This window comes from Centrocercus urophasianus, unplaced genomic scaffold, assembly GCF_019232065.1.
Source record: "Centrocercus urophasianus isolate 14NV4802_14NV808 unplaced genomic scaffold, USGS_Curo_1.0 seq_15, whole genome shotgun sequence".
Lineage (NCBI taxonomy): Eukaryota > Metazoa > Chordata > Aves > Galliformes > Phasianidae > Centrocercus > Centrocercus urophasianus.
In genome coordinates, this window is record NW_024884697.1 from 23,235,007 (window position 1) to 23,254,394 (window position 19,388).

The following is a 19,388-nucleotide window of genomic DNA, read 5'->3' on the forward strand; positions in this document are numbered from 1 at the left end:
TAAAAACTCCCTTTAATAGAGGGAATTGTTTAAAACTGTTGACTTAGTAATGAATTAAAACTTTCGGGGGAAATCAACAGCATATTTTCTGTGTGGTGAATATACCCTCCCTTTTTTTTCATCTCTTGGCTTTTGCGTTGGGTGTCTCTTATGTAACTCTTTGACCATGAGCCATCCCCTGTTAACATTGATGTCAGGGGACTGCTGCCGGTTTAAGTCAGCTGAGGATCTGAAGCAGGGTGTACCTGCTATAAACAAAGTTACTGGGATGAGAAACTGAGCATGGGAGGCTTGTGATTCTGTTGACTCTTTCACAAATGCAGTACATGACATCCCTTGCAGTCATGAGAATTAATCGGAGGAATGTGTTACAAATCTGGTATTTAAGTTCAGATCATCATTTTTCTGTTTTACGCTGAAGACCCTGCTATTAAAAACAGGCTGAGTAAAAACTTGGGGATGTTTTACTGTCTTTTCAGGGCAACTTTGGAAATGCACTGGCAAATAAATTAGATGTAAATAAATAGAATAAAAATATCAGACCGTTTGGTTGCATTGTGCTTGTGACACAAAGAAGAGCTGCTGTTTTTGATGTCTTTGTCCCAAAAATATTTCAACGTTTTGAGATGAAAACAAACAAATACATTTTACGTTAAGAAGTGAATAAGTCTGGGAAAAAAAAAAAAAAAAAAAGTGATTTCCTCAATACTTTGAAATTATAAGAGCATATAAATGCTGTTTGTAACCAGTTTGACTTTATGCATTAGAATATTTCTGAGTAAATTCAGTATAAAATGCCAGCCAGGTAAGTGGTGGGAGGAAGCAGCTTTCAGTGTTGCCATGCTCATGAGTAGCACAGGACACTGAACGTTGCAGTGTTTGTTGTGTATCACAGAATCACAGAATTGTAGGGGTTGGAAAGGACCTCCAGAGATCATCGAGTCCAACCCCCCTGCCAAAGCAGGTTCCCTACAGCAGGTACCCACTCAGAACTCTGTTCACAGAAGCGAACCGTGAGTTCAGTGGGAGATGTCTAATTTGCCCCCTAGAAAACATGGAGGAGAAGAGTGGGGCTGACTCCTGTTCCTCCAAAAGAACTAAGGGCTGGGGGAACTGGGTGCCTTCTCTCTTCAGGCATCACAGATACGGAGCACCCCATAGGAACGAGGTGCTTGGTATGAGGTGTGACGGATGACCGCGATCCTCCTGGCCACGATGGGGTCAGATGCACTTTTTGCTTGAAGTTTCTTGTGGCTCAGGGCTGATTTGGGTGCGGTCTCTGAATAGAGAGTAGACTTTCCAACCAAACAGACTGTGCCAAAATTGTTTGCTACAGAATATTCACGCTTTTCTTTGAAGCATATAGTACTGCAGTGATGAACTGCGTGCTGATTTATCAGAGCGCTCTCCGTGTTTTTATGTTTCCGAGTTTTCCTCTCTTTTGCTCTCTTTCATGCAGTTCCATTGGTTGCTCTTCCAGCCTCAGTCAGGAAAAACATGCAGACTTGTACCAGCTTAATAGTCTAATGTTAACAGTAATAACAGCACTCAGGGCAGAAAGTATTACAAAAGTTCACTTTAGTAACATGTTTATTAGGTCATAACAACAACTATAAACATAAGTACCATTCAGCTCTTTTGCCGATATATGAACTTACTAACATCAAATCTTACCAGAGTCACATATTCTTACAGGTGTCCCAGACACAACATTAACCTTATTGAGCAAAAGTTCATAAATAGTAAAAATGTCATCTGTTTCACATTGCAGCGTTCCTCAAGCAGGTATGTACAAGTTTGGAGTATCTTCTCCAAATCTAAATTTCCTTAGCTGTTTTAACAACCATAGAGATGATTTTTCTGCCTGCAGCAAAGCCTTTTGTCCTTGAGCAATCTACAATTAGTATTGCTCTCAGCAGGCATGAAAGTTTGCTTCTGAAATGAAAGTGGTGATGAAGCACAGTACAATATTATCTGCTCATAGTTTGCCTACACACTCTGCCCTCATTATAAATCTTTCATTTATAACGCCGTCTCCCAAGAACAACATTATCTCTCTTATATCAGTTCCTTACCCACACTACCTCTCTTTGAAGATCTTAAAATGGCTGGCTTGCAGCAATGGAGATATTACACTTAGGGTAGGGTGGAGTGTGTTTGCAGTCAGTTCTTTTCCTTTCTAGTATTTACACAGTATTCTTTTTCAGGTTGCTACTATTTATGAATCACGTACGCTGACATACATTTTCTGAAATGTTCACAGTGCAGTATTTTGTGGCCTAACCAAACTTTGTAAATGTCATTAAAAATAAACTTTTTTTTTTTTTAATATAAAAATAGAATACTTTATGTGTTTACACCAACAAACCCAGTTCTATTCTATTCTAAACAAGCTATACAGTAGTATGCACAGAATTCCACAGGAACAGAAATGACATGTGATGCTTGCCCTAAAGCTATAGTACTTCTCTCTAATGAATGAAAGTTTATTCATTCTCTCTTTTCATTTCTTTTTCTGGGCATAACTTAGAAATAAAAATAGGTATCATAACTCACTGGGTCGTGTGATCCTAGAAAAGATAAGGGGCCATAAAGGTGTTGTTTCTTCTTTTGATCAGTCTTCTGAGCTCCTTAGGGCTGCTGTGAAAAAGTGATTAACATTTTTGCTATGGCATTCTCTTAGGTCAGGGCTGGCTGCAACACCTCCGCTCTTTACTCACCTTTGGCAGCAGCTCCACCCAAGGATAGGTGGCACACCTTCAGCTGCTCGCTGTGTGACTCATCAGACAGCAGCTCTGTATATTTGCCAGCCTGCCTGCCTGTCTCCTCTTCCTCTCCAGAATAACGCAGCCCATGTTACTGTCTCCCAGGGATTAGCCTGGCATTTAATATGGGCGCCTTCAAGTTTTCCATCTCTGAGAGCAGTTACTTCTTTACTGAAAGTGTTGGAGGCTGCGCATTTTTTTCAGTGAGATATCTGCAGATTTATCAAATGTTGGAACAGAGTTAACACTAGGAATGCTTTAAGCTGGATGCTTTTCTGTTCATTTTATGTACCGTCTGACTACACCAGAGGCCTGGCAAGGCTGACTTACTTATTTTACTGTGCACTTATTTTACTGTGATGTTGACTTCTGCTGTTGACTTTTACCACGAAGCTGGCTATTGGCTGCCTATCTTCTGAAAAACCTTGTTGACAGTGCAAAAATCCAAAGTTTGGACTATGCAGCAGGAAAATATATTTTTAAACTCTTGTACATTTCATGGTTTGTCTTTATGTAAAAACCATTCTGCACTGCTCATTATCCTAAAGTACATGCAACAATAATAGTCCTTCCAGCTTTTCTGATTGGTATTCTACGTTCTCCTTCATGGCATTGATGATGAATCTTTGTTCTTGGGTCTCAGCACACATGAATGAGAACTAGTGAGAAGTAGCTCTGCTTGGTAGAACACAATATCTCTATTTAGTAAATTGATGCAGTTGTCCAAATACTTGGAAATTATTGTGATGGTTTACAGAATCCCATAGCCTTAAAAAAAGATGATATCACGTCCTTGTTCTAGTGCAACTTGGGCAACAACATAAACATGTGCAACAGTGTTCTCACAAAGATCGGGCAGTAAAAACTAGTGGACAAAATGTTTCAGTTTTTGTCATACAACTAAGAATGGATTTTCCTCTATTTCAGACATCCTCGTCATGTGTCTACATCCATGTCTGTATTGTCTTGTGTTGATAGAAGGGAAGGATAGGGAGCAACGCACTTCACGTTGACGTAAGTAGCATTGACGTGAACATAGTGTTCCCCAATAAAAGTGGAGAAGATTGTTGATATTTTTGAAACAAGTTCAGAAAATGCCGGACGCATCTCAGGTTTTGGATGCCAACATTTCAGCATGACTTCATACCTGCCATCCAAACAAAAGAAGTGTTCAATTATGAAATAATAAAAAAAGGAAAAAAAACCAACACCTCTTCTACGCCACAGTCTCATATACTGTAATATCAGAAGTTACTGCAATATCAGCAGTTGCAGAAGGTTTTGCAAACTATTTACTCACAGTGGGTCAGGGCAGTATTCAGGTTGGAGCAGCCTTCTTCCTTGTAATAAGTAAACAGTTATATCGAAAGAATTTACATCAGGATAAGGTGGTGCCCCTCTTGTCATAAGTTCCCATAACAACACACCAAAGGACCACTAAGAAAACAAAGAAATAAATAACAAGTGATAGGCTTGGAGAGCTTTACATTGCAGTTTTAGAACATGGTTTGACTCACATAAACATTCAAATGCATTAGTTTTCCCTTTGAAAAGTTATTATTTTACTGCATTCAGCTTCATTTTAAGTGGGCTAATAAATGCTGTAGGGACTCGAGGAGCCACTTAAGTTAGAGCCAGAAAAACTCAAGTAAATAAATGAAAGAAAATAAAAGCTTATAGGCCTGCTACTTAGCTGGTAAAAACTGGCAGACATCCTTTGAGGTTAATGGAGTGCTACCAATTTACATGATCTGATGATCTGACTGACTTTGTGTAAATAAGTACTGAAGTGGTGAAAATTCTACGCATCACAGGCTAATTTGGATCTGGACTGAAAAGAGAGCTAAAATACAAGGTGATCCAGCCAACTAATGACTTCACCCTATAATTTGTTCTTTTAAATGGCCAGGTAGTACTTGAGATTGCTGTAGGCAGAAGGTAAGCATTTATAGAGCAAGTAAAATCTTTTTGTGACCCATTGCATTTTATGATATCAAAGTTAAGCTGCTTGGTCAAGCTTTGTAGAGTCCCTCCTATAGCAGGGATCAGCTCCAACTTGGCTCCTTAGTGTACCTTGAAGTGGAATTAAATTCCTAATTCTTTTCTGAGTTCTAATTTTTTACTGAGTAGTAACACAGTCAGGTCATGTCTTGCTGCTTTGTGCCTGGGACATCTGTCTTTGCTGGATATAAAAACAGTCTCCTACTGTACATGAACTAAAGTTAAATTCAAAGACAAGTTTTGGTTTGAAGTCAGTCCATTCATTAAATGCTAGAAAGTGACAGGAGAGAAATTAATAAGTGATACAAATATATTTGTACTTTACCACATCTGACTTTGTTGTGAACTTCTGAGTTTGTAAACTTTCTAAAGCCATCCATTTCACTGGCAGTTTAGCTCCTGTTTTATTGTGCACACTGTAGTACTCTTTATCATAGACATCTCTAGCAAGACCAAAATCAGCCACCTTGACAGTGAATTTTTCATCCAACCTGAAGAAATGACAAAAAGTGTTATCTCCATCTGAGCAGACAGCATTTACAATGATGGTTGATTATAATGAGTGACTTGCATTTTTGAGACTGTGAGTCTGGAAGGCGGTATTTTATCTTGGAACTATTAACAAATATTACAGTGAAACAAAACTTGATACGCATTTAACAACAGTGAATGAACTCAGGAAATTACTAATATTATTTTTATAATAGAACTCAAATTACAGTTCTCTTAAAACAATTACTTTGTAGAAAAAAACTTTGCTAATAGCCTATATATCCTGGCTGGCTGTTACGTCATTTCTTCCGCAGCTATTTCTTCTTCTGTATCCTTAGAAACGTCTCATTTTTATTTCCAAATCCAAATATCACCTTTCTTATTCACTCTCAGTTTGGATAAGGAAGGACCTATCATTATCTCAGTGACTACTCATATCTAATAATGCAATCCTGTCACTAGGAATGTGTGACTGTAATGAGATGGGTACTGGTGAAGAATGGTGGCATAAGCAGAGTTCTGCTGAGGTTGTAACTCAGTCATTTCACCAGATCTTCCTAGCTTTGGTCTTCCTAAGTTTGGAGTATGTCTTGATAAGCAGTGTTATTGACAAAGAACAGACAGAGCAGGGGGTTGGCATGCTTAATCCTATCCTTCATTATGTGTAGGCCTAGCTACAGGAAGTGCCTATTTGGGGGTTGATGGGGGGTGAGGTTGGATGGCACCTCTGAGGATCATCTAGTCCAATCTCCCTGCTCAAAGCAGGGTCAGCTGATGCAGTTTGCCAAAGACCATGTCCAGCTGAGTTCTGAGTAAGTCCAAGGATGGAGATTCCAAAATCTTTCTAGGCAACCTGTGCACGTCTATAACCACTTTTGTAGGAAAAAAAAAAAAAAAAGAAAAGTCTTTTAAATGGAATTTCATGTATTTAGTGTGGGCCTTTTGCCTCTTGGCCTGTCACTAGGCACCACTTGGAAGAATCTGACACCAGCTTCTTTACTCCACCATGTCAGATATTTATGTGTATGGATGACCCCCATCACCATCTGAGCCTTCTCTTCTGCGGGCTAAACAACGCCAGCTGTCTCAGCTTTTTCATGTAGCATTTATCTCTCTTGAACTTTATGAGATTTCTGTTTGGCCAATTCTTTAGTCTGCTGAGGTTTCTCTGAATGGCAAAGAACAATCTGCTGTATTTACTGATGTAATAACTAAGCTAATAGCAATGAAGAGAGTAGAAGGCAAGTTTGATGGGTTAGCAGGAGGTAACTATGCCATAGCTGTTTCCTGCATATCTTGTAGAATAGTCAAGTATTTGTAGGGACTATATTTGCTTCCTGACTTTCTTTCTGATGGACTTCACCAGTGTAGAAGGAGCTTTGTTTATGAATGCTGAATTCCCCACGTCTACTGAGGAATGTGGGTCTTCAACCCTGTATCTTCCTCCCATGTGGTAGCAGCTCTCCAGACTTTGAAGTGCTGAGCCATATAAAAGTACAAAAGCAGCCATTCAGTTGGCAATTTGAGATACCCTGATAGCTGTTTCCTCCTCCCATAAGAAAGAGGCAGTAGTTCAGAGGAAAGTGTCCCATTGCTATACTTTGGACTTGGATTATATGAACCAAGATTTTTATCCATTAATGTAATTCCTTTGTTCTTAGAAAGGCTGAAAATCACATTGGTTGATACTTAAACAGCAGCTGCAAGAAAATGTGCTTTTCCAGAGGCCATTCAACTACACAAGCATGCAGACTTTGAAAAAGAACAAGAAATTTGATGTCATAGGTAAAAAGCCTTTTTTGCAGCCAGAGCTCCAAATTACCACATATTAAAAAAACCCAACACTCTAATATTTAATGCTGTATCTCATTAGTTCACAACACAGGTGATGAATCAGCAAAATACTATTGGCAACTACTGTATCAGTTAGACTTTGTGTGAACTGAACTGCCTGGCTATGCAGTGACTGCTAAGATTCTTTGCATACTCAATTTTAAATGTAAATTAGTGTACGCAATTGAGCCAAATTAAGCTTATACTCATATAATGAAAAATTACTGTCAAGAAGTCTCACTTGTTTCTGTGTTCCTGTTTTTCTCACAAAATTCCCTACTGCTAGGTGCGGCTGCAGAGACGTGCTGCTTCTGAAGAGGTTGGGTGAAAGCACAGCAAGTTGAGACAGCAGCAGTATAACTTCCCTTAGGTGATGCCTTTTAAATTCTCTCACCAATGATTTTGAGAGACTTCACTTTCACCTCAACTTTCCTTATTTCCCACACTCAAAAAGCTTATGTGTAACGAGTGAGTCTTTAGCAAGATGAGTAGCTCAGCAGTATGCAAGACAAACATCAGTGTAATTGTGGAATGGTGGAAAAAATCTAGTTTGACTAAGAAGGGAGAATCCCAGAAAGTTCTATTTATCTCTTCTATCTGCCTTACACAAAGGAGTGTGATAATGTGCTGGAAATAGATGCTTGTACTTACATACAGTTTCTTGCTGCCAAGTCTCTGTGGACAAATTTTTTGCTTGCAAGGTATTTCATCCCTTTTGCAACCTGAAGACCAAATCCAATTAAATCTTTAACTGTTGGATTCTGTAAAATATAAACGTTTGTAATGCAATGAATGCAGAAACCTGAATAGTAGACTGTTTTTGTTTTGTTTTGTTTTTTTTTTGTTGCTGTGCCTTTCAGTTTTTGATTCAGATACCTTGCCACCAGATTGAGCAAGGTATCTTAGTGCTTATCATAAAATGGCCTAACTTAGGTCAGATTCTTGTATCCACTGAGGAAACATGCTTGAGGAGATGAAAAGGACTGACAGACTCCAAAGAGTGGAGACTGCAGCATAAGTAGCATGACTTGGGTTGGGAAGTGGAACTATGTGCTGAAACCTCAACAGTACAGCTGATACACATTCACATATGTATATCAGTTCACGTTTGTGAACTTAGAGTAATAACATGTAACTCAGTAGAAAATACTAACTGTGAACTTGGAGCTTGTCAGCTGGAAATGTCCAAAAAAGGAGAATCTTATCTGGGGCAAAATAAGTGCAAGCTATCATCAGTATGATGCTAAGGAAAAGATGGATGAGACCTTAGCAGCTTTCAGGGAAACATTTCCTGCAAACAGCTGGTCTACAACACTCTGGTGAGACCCTACAGAAAAAAAGTTAAATATGGAAATAAATATAAAAATAAACCTGTAATTCTTTTATCCAACAACACAACTTGCTGTGAAGTAGTAAGGTCTAGCAGATAACTGTGTTGGCATTGTTCCACACCATTTTCTTCTGTGCAACAATCCTATTCATCTGTGGTTATTATTCTATTCATTTCAGGAAGACACATAGAGCTTCTCACACACAAGATTCCTGATGCTCATAGAATGAAATAAGTTCAAAAGAGAAGAAGTACCTACCCTATAAAGCTTAACTCCTGCAGTAATTCTCCAAAATGCCTTCTTTTTTTTAAAAAAATTATTTATTTTATTTTTATTTTTTAAATTCCTGGCTACTAGGAATCAAGACCAAAGTCTCACTGGCTCAGAAATCACTTTCTATTGCCCAAGCACTGTGAAATGGGTGAATACAACAATATGAAGTGGGCTTAGATTACTTGAGGCAAGACCTGGTAATGTCCTGGTAACGTGGGCCAGTGAGGCCCATGTGAGAAAACTGTAGAATCTCAATGAGAATTAAGAAAATCTTTGATAAGAGAGTACTCACAGTTTGTATAACAATTATTGGTTTACTCTGTTATGATAAGAAGAAAAAAAAATTGATATCAGGACTGTGACATTCTCTAGCTGGCTGTGAAGATCCCTTACCTTGAAGTTGGAAGAGCATATGGTAACAACTGACAGCTGTACTGAAGTCAATGGAGACACGCAGGTTTAAACCAGCAGATGGTTGGGCCCCTTTACTTGAATCTCATAAAGACATTTGTTTATGAAGAGGCTTATGGATGGGAAATGAGAAATACTTATGCTGATAATTTCTGGGAAACACTGTAGAAAGGAATTTGAGGGGGAAGGGAGGGAGTGGCAGCGCTGTGGTTGGGCTCGCTGCCAGCATAGGCAAGTGCCAAAGGTTAAGGTGTAGTAACAGCAGCAAGTTACATACCTAATGTAATTATCAACCTGTAGTGTTGGGTCTGGGTGTGGCTAGACTTGATTAATGTTCCATTGACATCACTGCGTACTTACATGAGTCTCGTTCCTAATGAAGTTTCGAAGGTCTCCATGTTTCATGTACGGAAGGACCACTAAGGGGGATCCTTCATTGGGTAAACAGATTCCCAGAAGTGACAGAACGTTGGGATGAGTGAAATCTTTCATGATTATTCCTTCTTTCAGAAACTGAGCTACTTCTTCCAGGTCTGTAATTCCTAAGAAATTCAGCATGAAAATGTAATAATTAAAAAAAAATAAATCTACAGTTCATTTCTCTACAGCGTCATCGCACAAATGAAACTGATAATGAGAAGCTACAAATATGCTCCTCACCTCCCACATTGCAGCTATGCTATGTGCATAGTTCTTTTACAATGACCAAATGTGCTGTTTTTAATTCAAATTTTTAAATTAATTTTAATTAATTTCTCCTTTGCTTAGTATGAATTGCATAACAAGACTCCAGTAAAGCTTTTAATGAATTTTGTTATAGTCTCTTCCTGATTTTCCAGCATCTTTGCCTGCTGCTTATCAATTTAACTTCCAAAAGCAAATCTCAAGGAGTCGGTAGAATAAAAAATGACACTATATTTCCCTCATTTTTCTCTATCCTATTCTTTGTAGAGGATAAACTTGGACATTTCATTCAATGAATAAATATATAGCAATGCCTAATAGTAATCTAAAGTCACTGGAGCTGCCCTACAGATAAATTTAATCCAGCTGCAACTGGGAATTTCTGTTTGTGACAGTACACTTCACTGTAATTGATTACATCATCATAGTTGTCCTTGGAATTATAGTACTGTTGCACTCTCAAACATGCAACTCACTATTCAGCGATTTCACAGCACAGTGAATTTTCCTGCCATCATTATCCAGCAGTGTTCCATGGTACACACACCCAAAATGACCTGTGTAAAAAATGAGCAACATTAGCTTTAGTAAAATTAATCTTCTGTTATTTTCCATTGGGTAGCAATTAAACTTTAAGAAAGTGATCACACTTTACTTCTGTGCAATTCCCAACACTTGTAATATTAACTGGAACTAACACATAAAACGGTCATTACATGAAGCCATCATTACATAAATGAAAACTATCTGCAACATAATTGATATTTCTTGTCCTAGATGAAGTATCTAAATAACGACAAGGCTGGCACCACAGCTGCTTCATGTTCTTGTTAATGACCATGCACACAAAGCAATACATCAGCCCATTCCCACCATACTGTCCCACTGGACAGAGTTGAATAGGGGCACTGGAAGGCACAAGGCAGCAGCAGTTAGAAGGAGCTGATTCAACCACTGCATCAGCTGTTCCAAGGGTCTGGTTTAACCTCACAGCTGTGATGTATCTTTAATGGCAATTTGAATAAAGAGGCTCTGTGGGCTTATAATCTTTCTGATCTTGTTATTTCACGGAAAACGTTGAGTGTTAAAAGTGGTGTATTGGCCATGAAAGGTTTGGGAGTCACTCCGCAGGTAGGAGGCAGTCTGTTGTTTCTGCTGTGGTCTCGTTTCTAGTGCATAATATCACTAAAAATGATGAGCACAATTTGCCTTCTTGCTGATAGACTAAGCAGTGAAATAAGCTGGTAAGGACACAGGAATCCTTCTGAACCTGTGTTTTTCTGTCGGGAAAACTGAATAGTCTGCAGAATGGAAAGACCTACTGTGAGTTGACTTGTTTGGGAAGCATAGAGAACTTCAAGCTTCAGGCACATCCATTAAATAATCCAGATCAAATTATGTACATATAATGGTGACTTTTCTTCATGGATGTACTATTTAATGGGCACTTTTAAGACACTAATACTTGCAGTCAAAAAACAAAATAGGTGTTCGTTGTTCTTTTTTTTTTTTGCAAGTTCTTCAGATAGAACAAGATTATTTTTGCTAGGTTCCAGCCATAAGTGCTGGTTGGAGCCCAGCTGGCTTTGACTTTGGCTTGGGGTAAAATTAATATAAAGTTTGTTTTATAAAAACAACTCAAATCCCATCAGACCACAGCTTGTTTGAAGCCTGGGCACAAATCCTAAAGCTTGGATTGGGTGTGTCTGAAACATTTTTGGGTTTGGCCCATTTCTAGTTATGGAGGTGAAAATTAAAACAGGTTAATTATGTTGGTGTCATTCCTGATATTTTTCAGCATTAAAAAATGGGAAATTACTTGGCCTTCTCTGAAACAAGAAAGAAAAGCAAAAGGCCCACCCTTGCTTTGGGGATGATGAAGTGTAATACATGGAAGGGAAACACACTGACTGTATGTCTGATTTGTGGCTATTTTCCCGCAGAGAGGACATTAGGAATATCACTTACAGTTCTGTAATCAGGATTCTGGTACTCAGAAACAGATCTCTTGAGCATGATCTGTAGAAGTACTGAAAATCCAGTTTCCACTTGGTTTATTCGTATGTACTCAACAGCATAGATTTTAATAAATGTCATTAACAGAAATACTGACTTGGGCTATGAATGTGAGAGAGAACTCATTCATAAGAAGATGTAGAGAAATAAGGATTATGGGAAAAAAACAGAAAAAATGGGAGACTTACTCAACTTGCTGTTGGGTTGAGCAAGGAATGGAGAGGAAGAGAGAGACTTCAGTAAAAGGAAACAGTGAACTCTTCAAAGCTGGGGGAAACTTGTGGACAACATGTACATGTATACATCCATGTACTGAAGGCACTTAGTGACTGAGGGGATTTCAGTGCCATGTAGCAACCCACACAGCTCTCATGCTAGGAGTTTAAGACTCACTGATGCCTCCTCCTTGGCACCTCCTGCCAGTTAGGCACACACCTTCGGCTTGTACAGTATTCTGCTGTAGCTTCACTCCCTTTCTGCAGCCTCATAGATCAGACTGAGCTTTTTGGTGGCCTGGAAGAAGGCAAGAGTGAGGCAGCTGAGGGGTATCAGCAAATCTCTTGAGTTCAAAGGAATCTCATTAAATGTCAGGCTACTTCCCATCTCTGTGGTCTTCTCCAACTCTAGCATACAACCCTTCATATGACTTCAAAATGAGAACCCCCTTGGTTGTCCTCTTGATTTGGTGTACAGGATGCTGTGCCGTAAGAGGAAAAAAGCTTGAAAAACTCCCATGTAGATACCTGATTCACAGTGGTTTATGATGACTGGATGTGCAAAAAACCCAACAGTTTGCAGTCACAGTACCCACCTCTTCCTATTACTTCGCTGAAATGTACAATCAGGCTATCAGCACCAATAACAACGTGCTGGACTTCTTTGACCAGGTCAGGATTTAAGGCACTGATATCGATGTGGACGTTAGTTTGAAGAAGAGGACTGGCTAAATCTGAGTCCCCACTGGACAGAATTGGAGAGAGGTCAGAGTGAGGATATTGGACAGGTCTGCACGATCCATTCTGAGACATGCTTGGGAACTGATCTGCAAGATGAACATAAAATATTTTAGTATTTTCAGGCTTTTCCCTAGAAAATGAAGTTTTCTTTCACTGATAAGCAAGGGTTTGACTTTACCATATGAAAGCAGCTTGCTTTTGCAAAAGATTTTCTCACAAAGGAAAATGAAAATAAGCACTGCTAATCTGCCAGACTCCAGGGAACCCATGTCACTAGAAACTACGCTTGTCTCAGCTCTACTTTTATGAAAGCAAATGGACAAGATTTCCACTTTTAGAAAGGAATAGAACAAGATCTTGTCACTTCTTGCCAAGGGCAGTTTCTAGTAACTGTGAGTAATAGAAGTAAAATGGGAAAAATGATGGAGATGGGGGAGAAGGAAGTAGTGGACAATTGAAAACACGAAACCTACTGTCATGTTTTAATTTGGTAGGTAACTCTACTTTTCATGCAGGTTTCCAAACTGCTGGTGACTAGCTATATTTATCCATTGGTAAATATTCAACCAGGGAAACGCCGAGAGGTGATTCATATCCTGTAGCTCCTGAAGATAATACAGTTGGTGCTACTCATGAAAATAACATGAGCCAGCTGATTCAAAATAGCAGAAATTAAAATGTTTCAGTCAAGCAAGAAGTATTTATTTGAGAAAATTATTTCTGTCAACATTGTGTCCAAGTATGTTAAATTCCTTTTGTTTAAAGGATTTTTCCTGGCATTCTATGTAATGGAATCAAGGAAATAAGTTTAATTTACACTAATTTCAGTTTGGAATGATTCCAGTGGAATCTGTGAACAGAATTTAGCACAAGGTCAGAAAGAAAAGAGGGGAATAAATTTAACAACAGAAATTATTAGCTATTTTATTGCACAGACAGGGTTTATATATTTAAATGTAAGACCTGGGAGGTTTTCACATAGCATTGCTGCCACACAAGGTAATGAGAAAAACTCACCATTGCTCTACCTGGAAGCAAAGCCAAAAACTCTTCCATTTACAAGCTCCAGTTATGTCACCAAAAGCAAGTATCTATTTAATAGCCATGGTAAAATTAGCTATGGTCGTGAACTAATTTTTATAGCTCCTGCATGTAAGTGTGCTTGTCTTAAAATATTCCTGTCATTTTATTCTTTTATGGTAAATTAAGTGAATGCCCTTATGGCAACATTTGGTGAACAAACCTCATTCTCTGTGGTGCTTTGCCAGTGCACAGTGGCCCTGGGATCACTGCAGATTTATGTTCTATTAAGGATCTTTGCACAGTCTTGTCTCCTGTATCACCTTCCCTTCTAACACTGGCACAGACTTTCCTTTCCTTCAGGAATCTTTCAGTCAAGAAGCTTCCTGTGCCAGCTGTCAGCAGCAAATATAAAATCAGAAAGGAAGCTGGAAACTGGCCCAACTACTAAGAAAAATCTGTGATATCTCAAATATCTTAATACAGTAGATCCTAATAGTTAAATCTGTTTAATGGAAATCAGAGGACATGGACTCCACATTTCTTAAAGGACAAGTTCACTCTGAAGTGGTTTGGTAAGAGCAGTGGAGTTCTCTTCTGAAGAGTGTCCACTCTAAAATGGTGTTACATAGTACAGAAACATATTTAGCACAGGATTAATCTTCCCTTATACTCCTAGACCTGCCAGGGAACACAGTGTTTTCTGAGGCTGGCATCCTAGCACGCATGGATCTCCATTTGAACTGTGACAATCTGCACAGCCCTTTATCTTAAGTTTTAAACTGAATATTTCTAGGTGATAGAACTTGCCATTTATAGAAGGACGATGAACAGACCAAAGAATACCAGTTTACAAAAGTTTCATTTTCCATTTGAGCTGACAGATCTGCTTTATAATGACTCTATAAAGTCATTGATACACGCTGAAATTAAAACCACTTGCCATCCTTAAAATCATGCTTTCAGACTGGATTTCATCATAGTCTGGCAAACATCATAATACAAAATCATTAGATCCACTAGCTCCTAATTAATTGTGGAAGATGCTTACAGTGAGCTTCTACTAATAGTAGTTTATTAAATTCCTGAAAATGAAGTAGACTAAAAGTAAAAATTCTTTTCACCTTAATTTTGGGAAGCACTTGAGAAGCTCAGTTCAAATAGTGAACCTGTGAACACATGATAATCCCGTACAATGGAGACATGGTCAAACAGCCCAAATGGCTGCAATCTGAAGGCAGAGGAACAGCAAGATGCATCAAATGGTATCATCAGTACAGATTCATAGTACAGACATACCTTCTAGGAATGTTGACCTGTAATCTACAGATTCGCTGGAGACCATTTCTGTCGTTGGACTGACACTCCTTGCACTCACCAGCCTGTCCAGGTGAGGAGTGTGCACTCTGCCATCATAGCGCACCAGGTCACTTCCCAGATCTGAATGGGAAGGAGAAAGAAATATTGTAACACCCTCATGTTTACTGAATGATAACATTAATTTAGTAATTTGTTTAATTTTAGATGTTCCTCTCAGCTAGGAAAAAGGTCAGCTGTGTCTGAGGCAAATATAGGCAGGACCTGAACTTCAGCTATTTGACTAGGACAAGAATTGCTGTAATGCGTTAGTGTCTCATTCTTGGCCATACTGAGAGATCCAAGGGAGGTCTGAAGCCTCTGGGACAGCTTCATGACTGCACTGTGACACCACATCAGGACAAGATCTGGTTCTATAGCAGCTCCCTCCTCCTTCCCACTTGCATATTGCAGCAGTTTCCACTGGAAGGAAAGTCAGACACAGGGGCCAGAAAGGAGGCAAACTTTCACCTAGGTCCTGATTTGAGTGAACAGGACACTGCAGTGCTCTGTCTTGCACAACCTAGGCTCAGTGTGGGGACTTACAAGGACACTGGAAGCTGAAGAACATGTGGTTCCGGGTGCACCATCTACTTGTCCCTCTTGTAGGGGTGACTGGGAAAAAGAAGTTACTGTGTTTCCCTAATAACTCAGAATTTTCCCCTACAGGCACAGTGCGGCCCTTCACCCAGCTCAGGCAACAGCCAAGGGTAAAATGCATCTAAACATTGAACTAGATTGTGAAACTTCAGCTCACAGGTTATGGAGGGGCACTGCACAGCACTTAATCAGAGCATAAATTAATGATTTTTTAAAAAATCTAAGGTATAACAACTGAATGATTGATTGGAGTTTACTATGATAGACCTTTAATCTGTTTCTTCTTCCTTCTCCAGAGAAAAAATACCAAAAAGATAAAAATTACAACAGATGTTGAAACAACTCCAGCAATCAGTCCTGTGAAATTCTGATCTTGCCGGATCAGCACTTTCCCAATAACTGTTGACAAAACTTCTTGCTTCCACTGGAAAAAAAAAACAACAAACAAAAACAAATAAAAAAAAGTAGTGTGACGATTTCAAAAGACAAGTAAGAAACAGATTATTAGTACTGAATATAAACTGATATATCCCATATGAAATACATCTCAATTTTACGATGCTCTACTGAGATAAGACACTGGCAGTGCAGAAGTGATTTTATTGGTGTCTGTGAAAACAGATCTTTGTGTTTGTGATGCCTTACTTGCTTTCAGGAGCTCTGGTGGGGACACAGCTAAGTGTGTGCCACCCCACACACACAGCACTCTCTCACACACACACTGCACAACAGGGTTATGTCGTTATCAGATTAAAAATACCAAATTCATACATTCACTTGAATGGATAGGCCTATGGATACATGAGCTGAGATGTATGCTTATGAAAAAAAAAAAAGCCCAAATGTCTTTGATATGTGTCCTTTTGGCATAGCCAGTCTGTAACATCAAACTGTCTTTCTGTTGACAGCATGCCTGCATTTGAGTTCCCAAGGTCACGTGAGGCTGTCCCTTGCCAGCTTCTAGCTTGTCGACAGTTTAAAGAAACAAAACAAAACAAAACAACAACCCCCAAATCAACAACTGAGCAAAACACCAAGCAGCTAACAGGGAAAAACTGTTTCAGATCACACGGCAATAGCTCAGTCAGTTGGAATGCATTTGGCCATCTTTTCTCCTCCTCCTGTGGAATTCATTCCTCTGGGTACTGTAATGATGGATTTGCCCGTCAAAAGAGCAAATTTTCTTGTTCGCTGGGCAGACTTCAATTTCTGAGGCTCCTTGCCAGTAAACAAGCAGAAACCTTATTTAACCCCTTTGTGTTGTGCCCTTTTCTACATATGGAATGCGTGTCGCACATATGTGCTGCTTAGAGGTTATGGCCTACTGTCACGTAGTAGAACAGATTGAATGAGATTGAGTATGTAAAATACAAATAGGTACAGAATGTAAAATATGAGCAAATACTGTATGAAAGTAGGCACTTACAAATCTGAGAAACAGATGTGCCAGAAGGGAGCTGCACCTCATTCTACAATTTGTCTGAAATGCCCAAGATTTTGATTTCTTTTCAAAGCAAATGTACATTAAAATAAATTAACATTTAGTGCATTAAAATGAATAATTACTATTTACTAAGATTGTAGTAACACATAAAAACATCTTTCAGAGGACAGAGTCTCATTGAGATGAGTGCCATTAAAGCACAGAACAAAATGATGGTCCCTGTTCCAAAGAGTTTACACAGACTATGATCCTGGTCAAACTTAGATGACTGCTAATGTTAGTGTTTCCATTGTTTTCAGTGAATTGGAGTCCATGCTCAACAAATTTAATTTGTTAAAATGAAATTCCCCCTCCCCTGTGATTTTACATATTTATATTTTTAAAAATACAGACATGTTGAAAGATTTTTGCTCTATTCTATGAATCAGTGGATCTACAATTTAAATCTGCGGTAGAATTGTGAATGACTTGAGAACAGAGATGAAACTCAAACATTTGGTCTCAGTGTCTGCATCTCGCAAAACTAATGAGACTATATCTGTATAAAAGAGGAAAAAATACTTCAGAAATCCAATCCTATTGTCTGTATCACAGTTTTTTGTTGTCTTTAAAAAAAAAAAAAAAAAGACTTATGAGCTCCTAAGAAAACCCACTCCATTACAATTTCTTGTTCTTTACCACATGGCATTACTTGTCTTTGGATTAAGAACTAGCATTTTATTTCTGTGGTCCTTAGTTTAGGTTCTACTTTGTGCCCGAGGCTCCAAAAGTCTCTATACAAACTGGCAATGGCAATTATAATGATAATATTTCTTTTAAAATAGTTGACATTATTTGAATTTCCATCCCAAACAAACAGAGACTGAGATGGAGATAGCTCTGAAAACATAGGATCGGGCTTATATCTGAAGTTTGTAAATTCAATAGTGTCACTGGGATTGATAATTAGGTGATATTAATATCACACGTGCATTGTAGCTGCCTCACCTCTATATTTAGCTCACTGTTGGATTTCAGGAGATCGCTCGGAACTGTGCACAAAATTGTTTCTGACTGCAAGAGAAGGTTTTCACAGCTTTTATTTCCAACTTTTAGCACCTCTCCTTTAACAGCTTCTGAATCAATATAATTTCCCTTGGGAAAAAAAAAAAAAAGAAAAAATCAATTTAATATTACATAACATCCTCATAAAAATTAGGGAGAAGGGCTTTTATTACCTTAGAAAATGTCTTTAATGGAAAAAAAACAAACCAACAATTGTAAAATAAAACAGACTAATACAAGTTTACATTGACCAGTCAATATGTGTATATCAGATTTATTCATGTAAACGGGAGTTTGACAGACAGGCCAGCGAAGGGGGGATAATAATGTTTAAGGATAAAATCTCCTGTCACTACTACTCACACAGTCCATAAGGACTTCCTAAAATCCAAATGTTTGAGGAATAATTTCTGCTGGTCCTGTTTAGATTTTTGCATAATTTTCACAAGAAAGAAGGCATTATGTGGTCCTGTTGTTTGTACAAAATGAACATTGTATTATCCACAAACTAAAGGCATCTCAAATATTTTGTTTTGCAAGTGATCATGGCTGAGGGAGTGAAGCCCTCAAAAAGGAGTGACTGAATTTTAATAATAAAAAATGCACAAATCTGTTAAAATGACATTCCTCAGACCAAAGAAGAACAAACTCTGTTAAAGATGACAGCGTGAAAAGTGCACTCCCTACACAGAAAAGCTGCCTTCACATCTCAGACCTGGATGAAATATTATTCCTTCTGGTATTGTGATAGTGGTGTCCGAAGACCAAGGTCAGGATCTTTTGTGCTTAGGACTACATTGGTATTTAGGAAGCTACAGTGCTGCCCTGACCCATTTACAGTCCAGCTTAAGATAAGATGAAAGAACCGGCATATTATGAGGGAGTAAAAGGGGAGAAGGGTAGACGGGGAGTAACAGTAATGCAGTCTATTGATGTGGGCTGGGCTGGGAGTTTTTTCACGAGACAGGAGGAAAGAGTCATGCCTGACACTGCTGTGAGGCCTCGTCTACTGAAAAGAAAATAAGAATCCCACTCCGAAGAGCAAAATAAATGTTACCTTGGAAAATGCTTTTTTTAGGTCTGAGGCTGACCCCTGGGGAAATTGTAATAAAAATAAAGGATAGCCACTTTAATGACCTATTTTGACTGGCAAAGCCATACC

At 38.7% G+C, this 19,388-nt stretch overlaps 1 protein-coding gene across 4 annotated transcripts in view; it reads right to left on the minus strand.

Annotated features, from left to right (window-relative positions):
* Nucleotides 1-1,563: 1,563 nt before the first annotated feature.
* MET (MET proto-oncogene, receptor tyrosine kinase) overlaps nt 1,564-19,388 on the minus strand; it is an 89,701-nt gene continuing 71,876 nt past the window's right edge. For all 4 annotated transcript variants that reach the window (XM_042815566.1, XM_042815563.1, XM_042815564.1 and 1 more), the window contains exons 12-21: nt 18,170-18,316; nt 16,006-16,162; nt 15,082-15,222; nt 12,618-12,848; nt 10,267-10,347; nt 9,467-9,648; nt 7,743-7,852; nt 5,092-5,257; nt 4,066-4,202; nt 1,564-3,912 (exon numbers count right to left, since the gene is read on the minus strand). In XM_042815566.1, the coding sequence (XP_042671500.1) occupies nt 3,702-3,912; nt 4,066-4,202; nt 5,092-5,257; nt 7,743-7,852; nt 9,467-9,648; nt 10,267-10,347; nt 12,618-12,848; nt 15,082-15,222; nt 16,006-16,162; nt 18,170-18,316 (1,563 nt within the window). In that variant the 3' untranslated portion in view covers nt 1,564-3,701. The remainder of the gene's footprint in view (nt 3,913-4,065; nt 4,203-5,091; nt 5,258-7,742; nt 7,853-9,466; nt 9,649-10,266; nt 10,348-12,617; nt 12,849-15,081; nt 15,223-16,005; nt 16,163-18,169; nt 18,317-19,388) is intronic.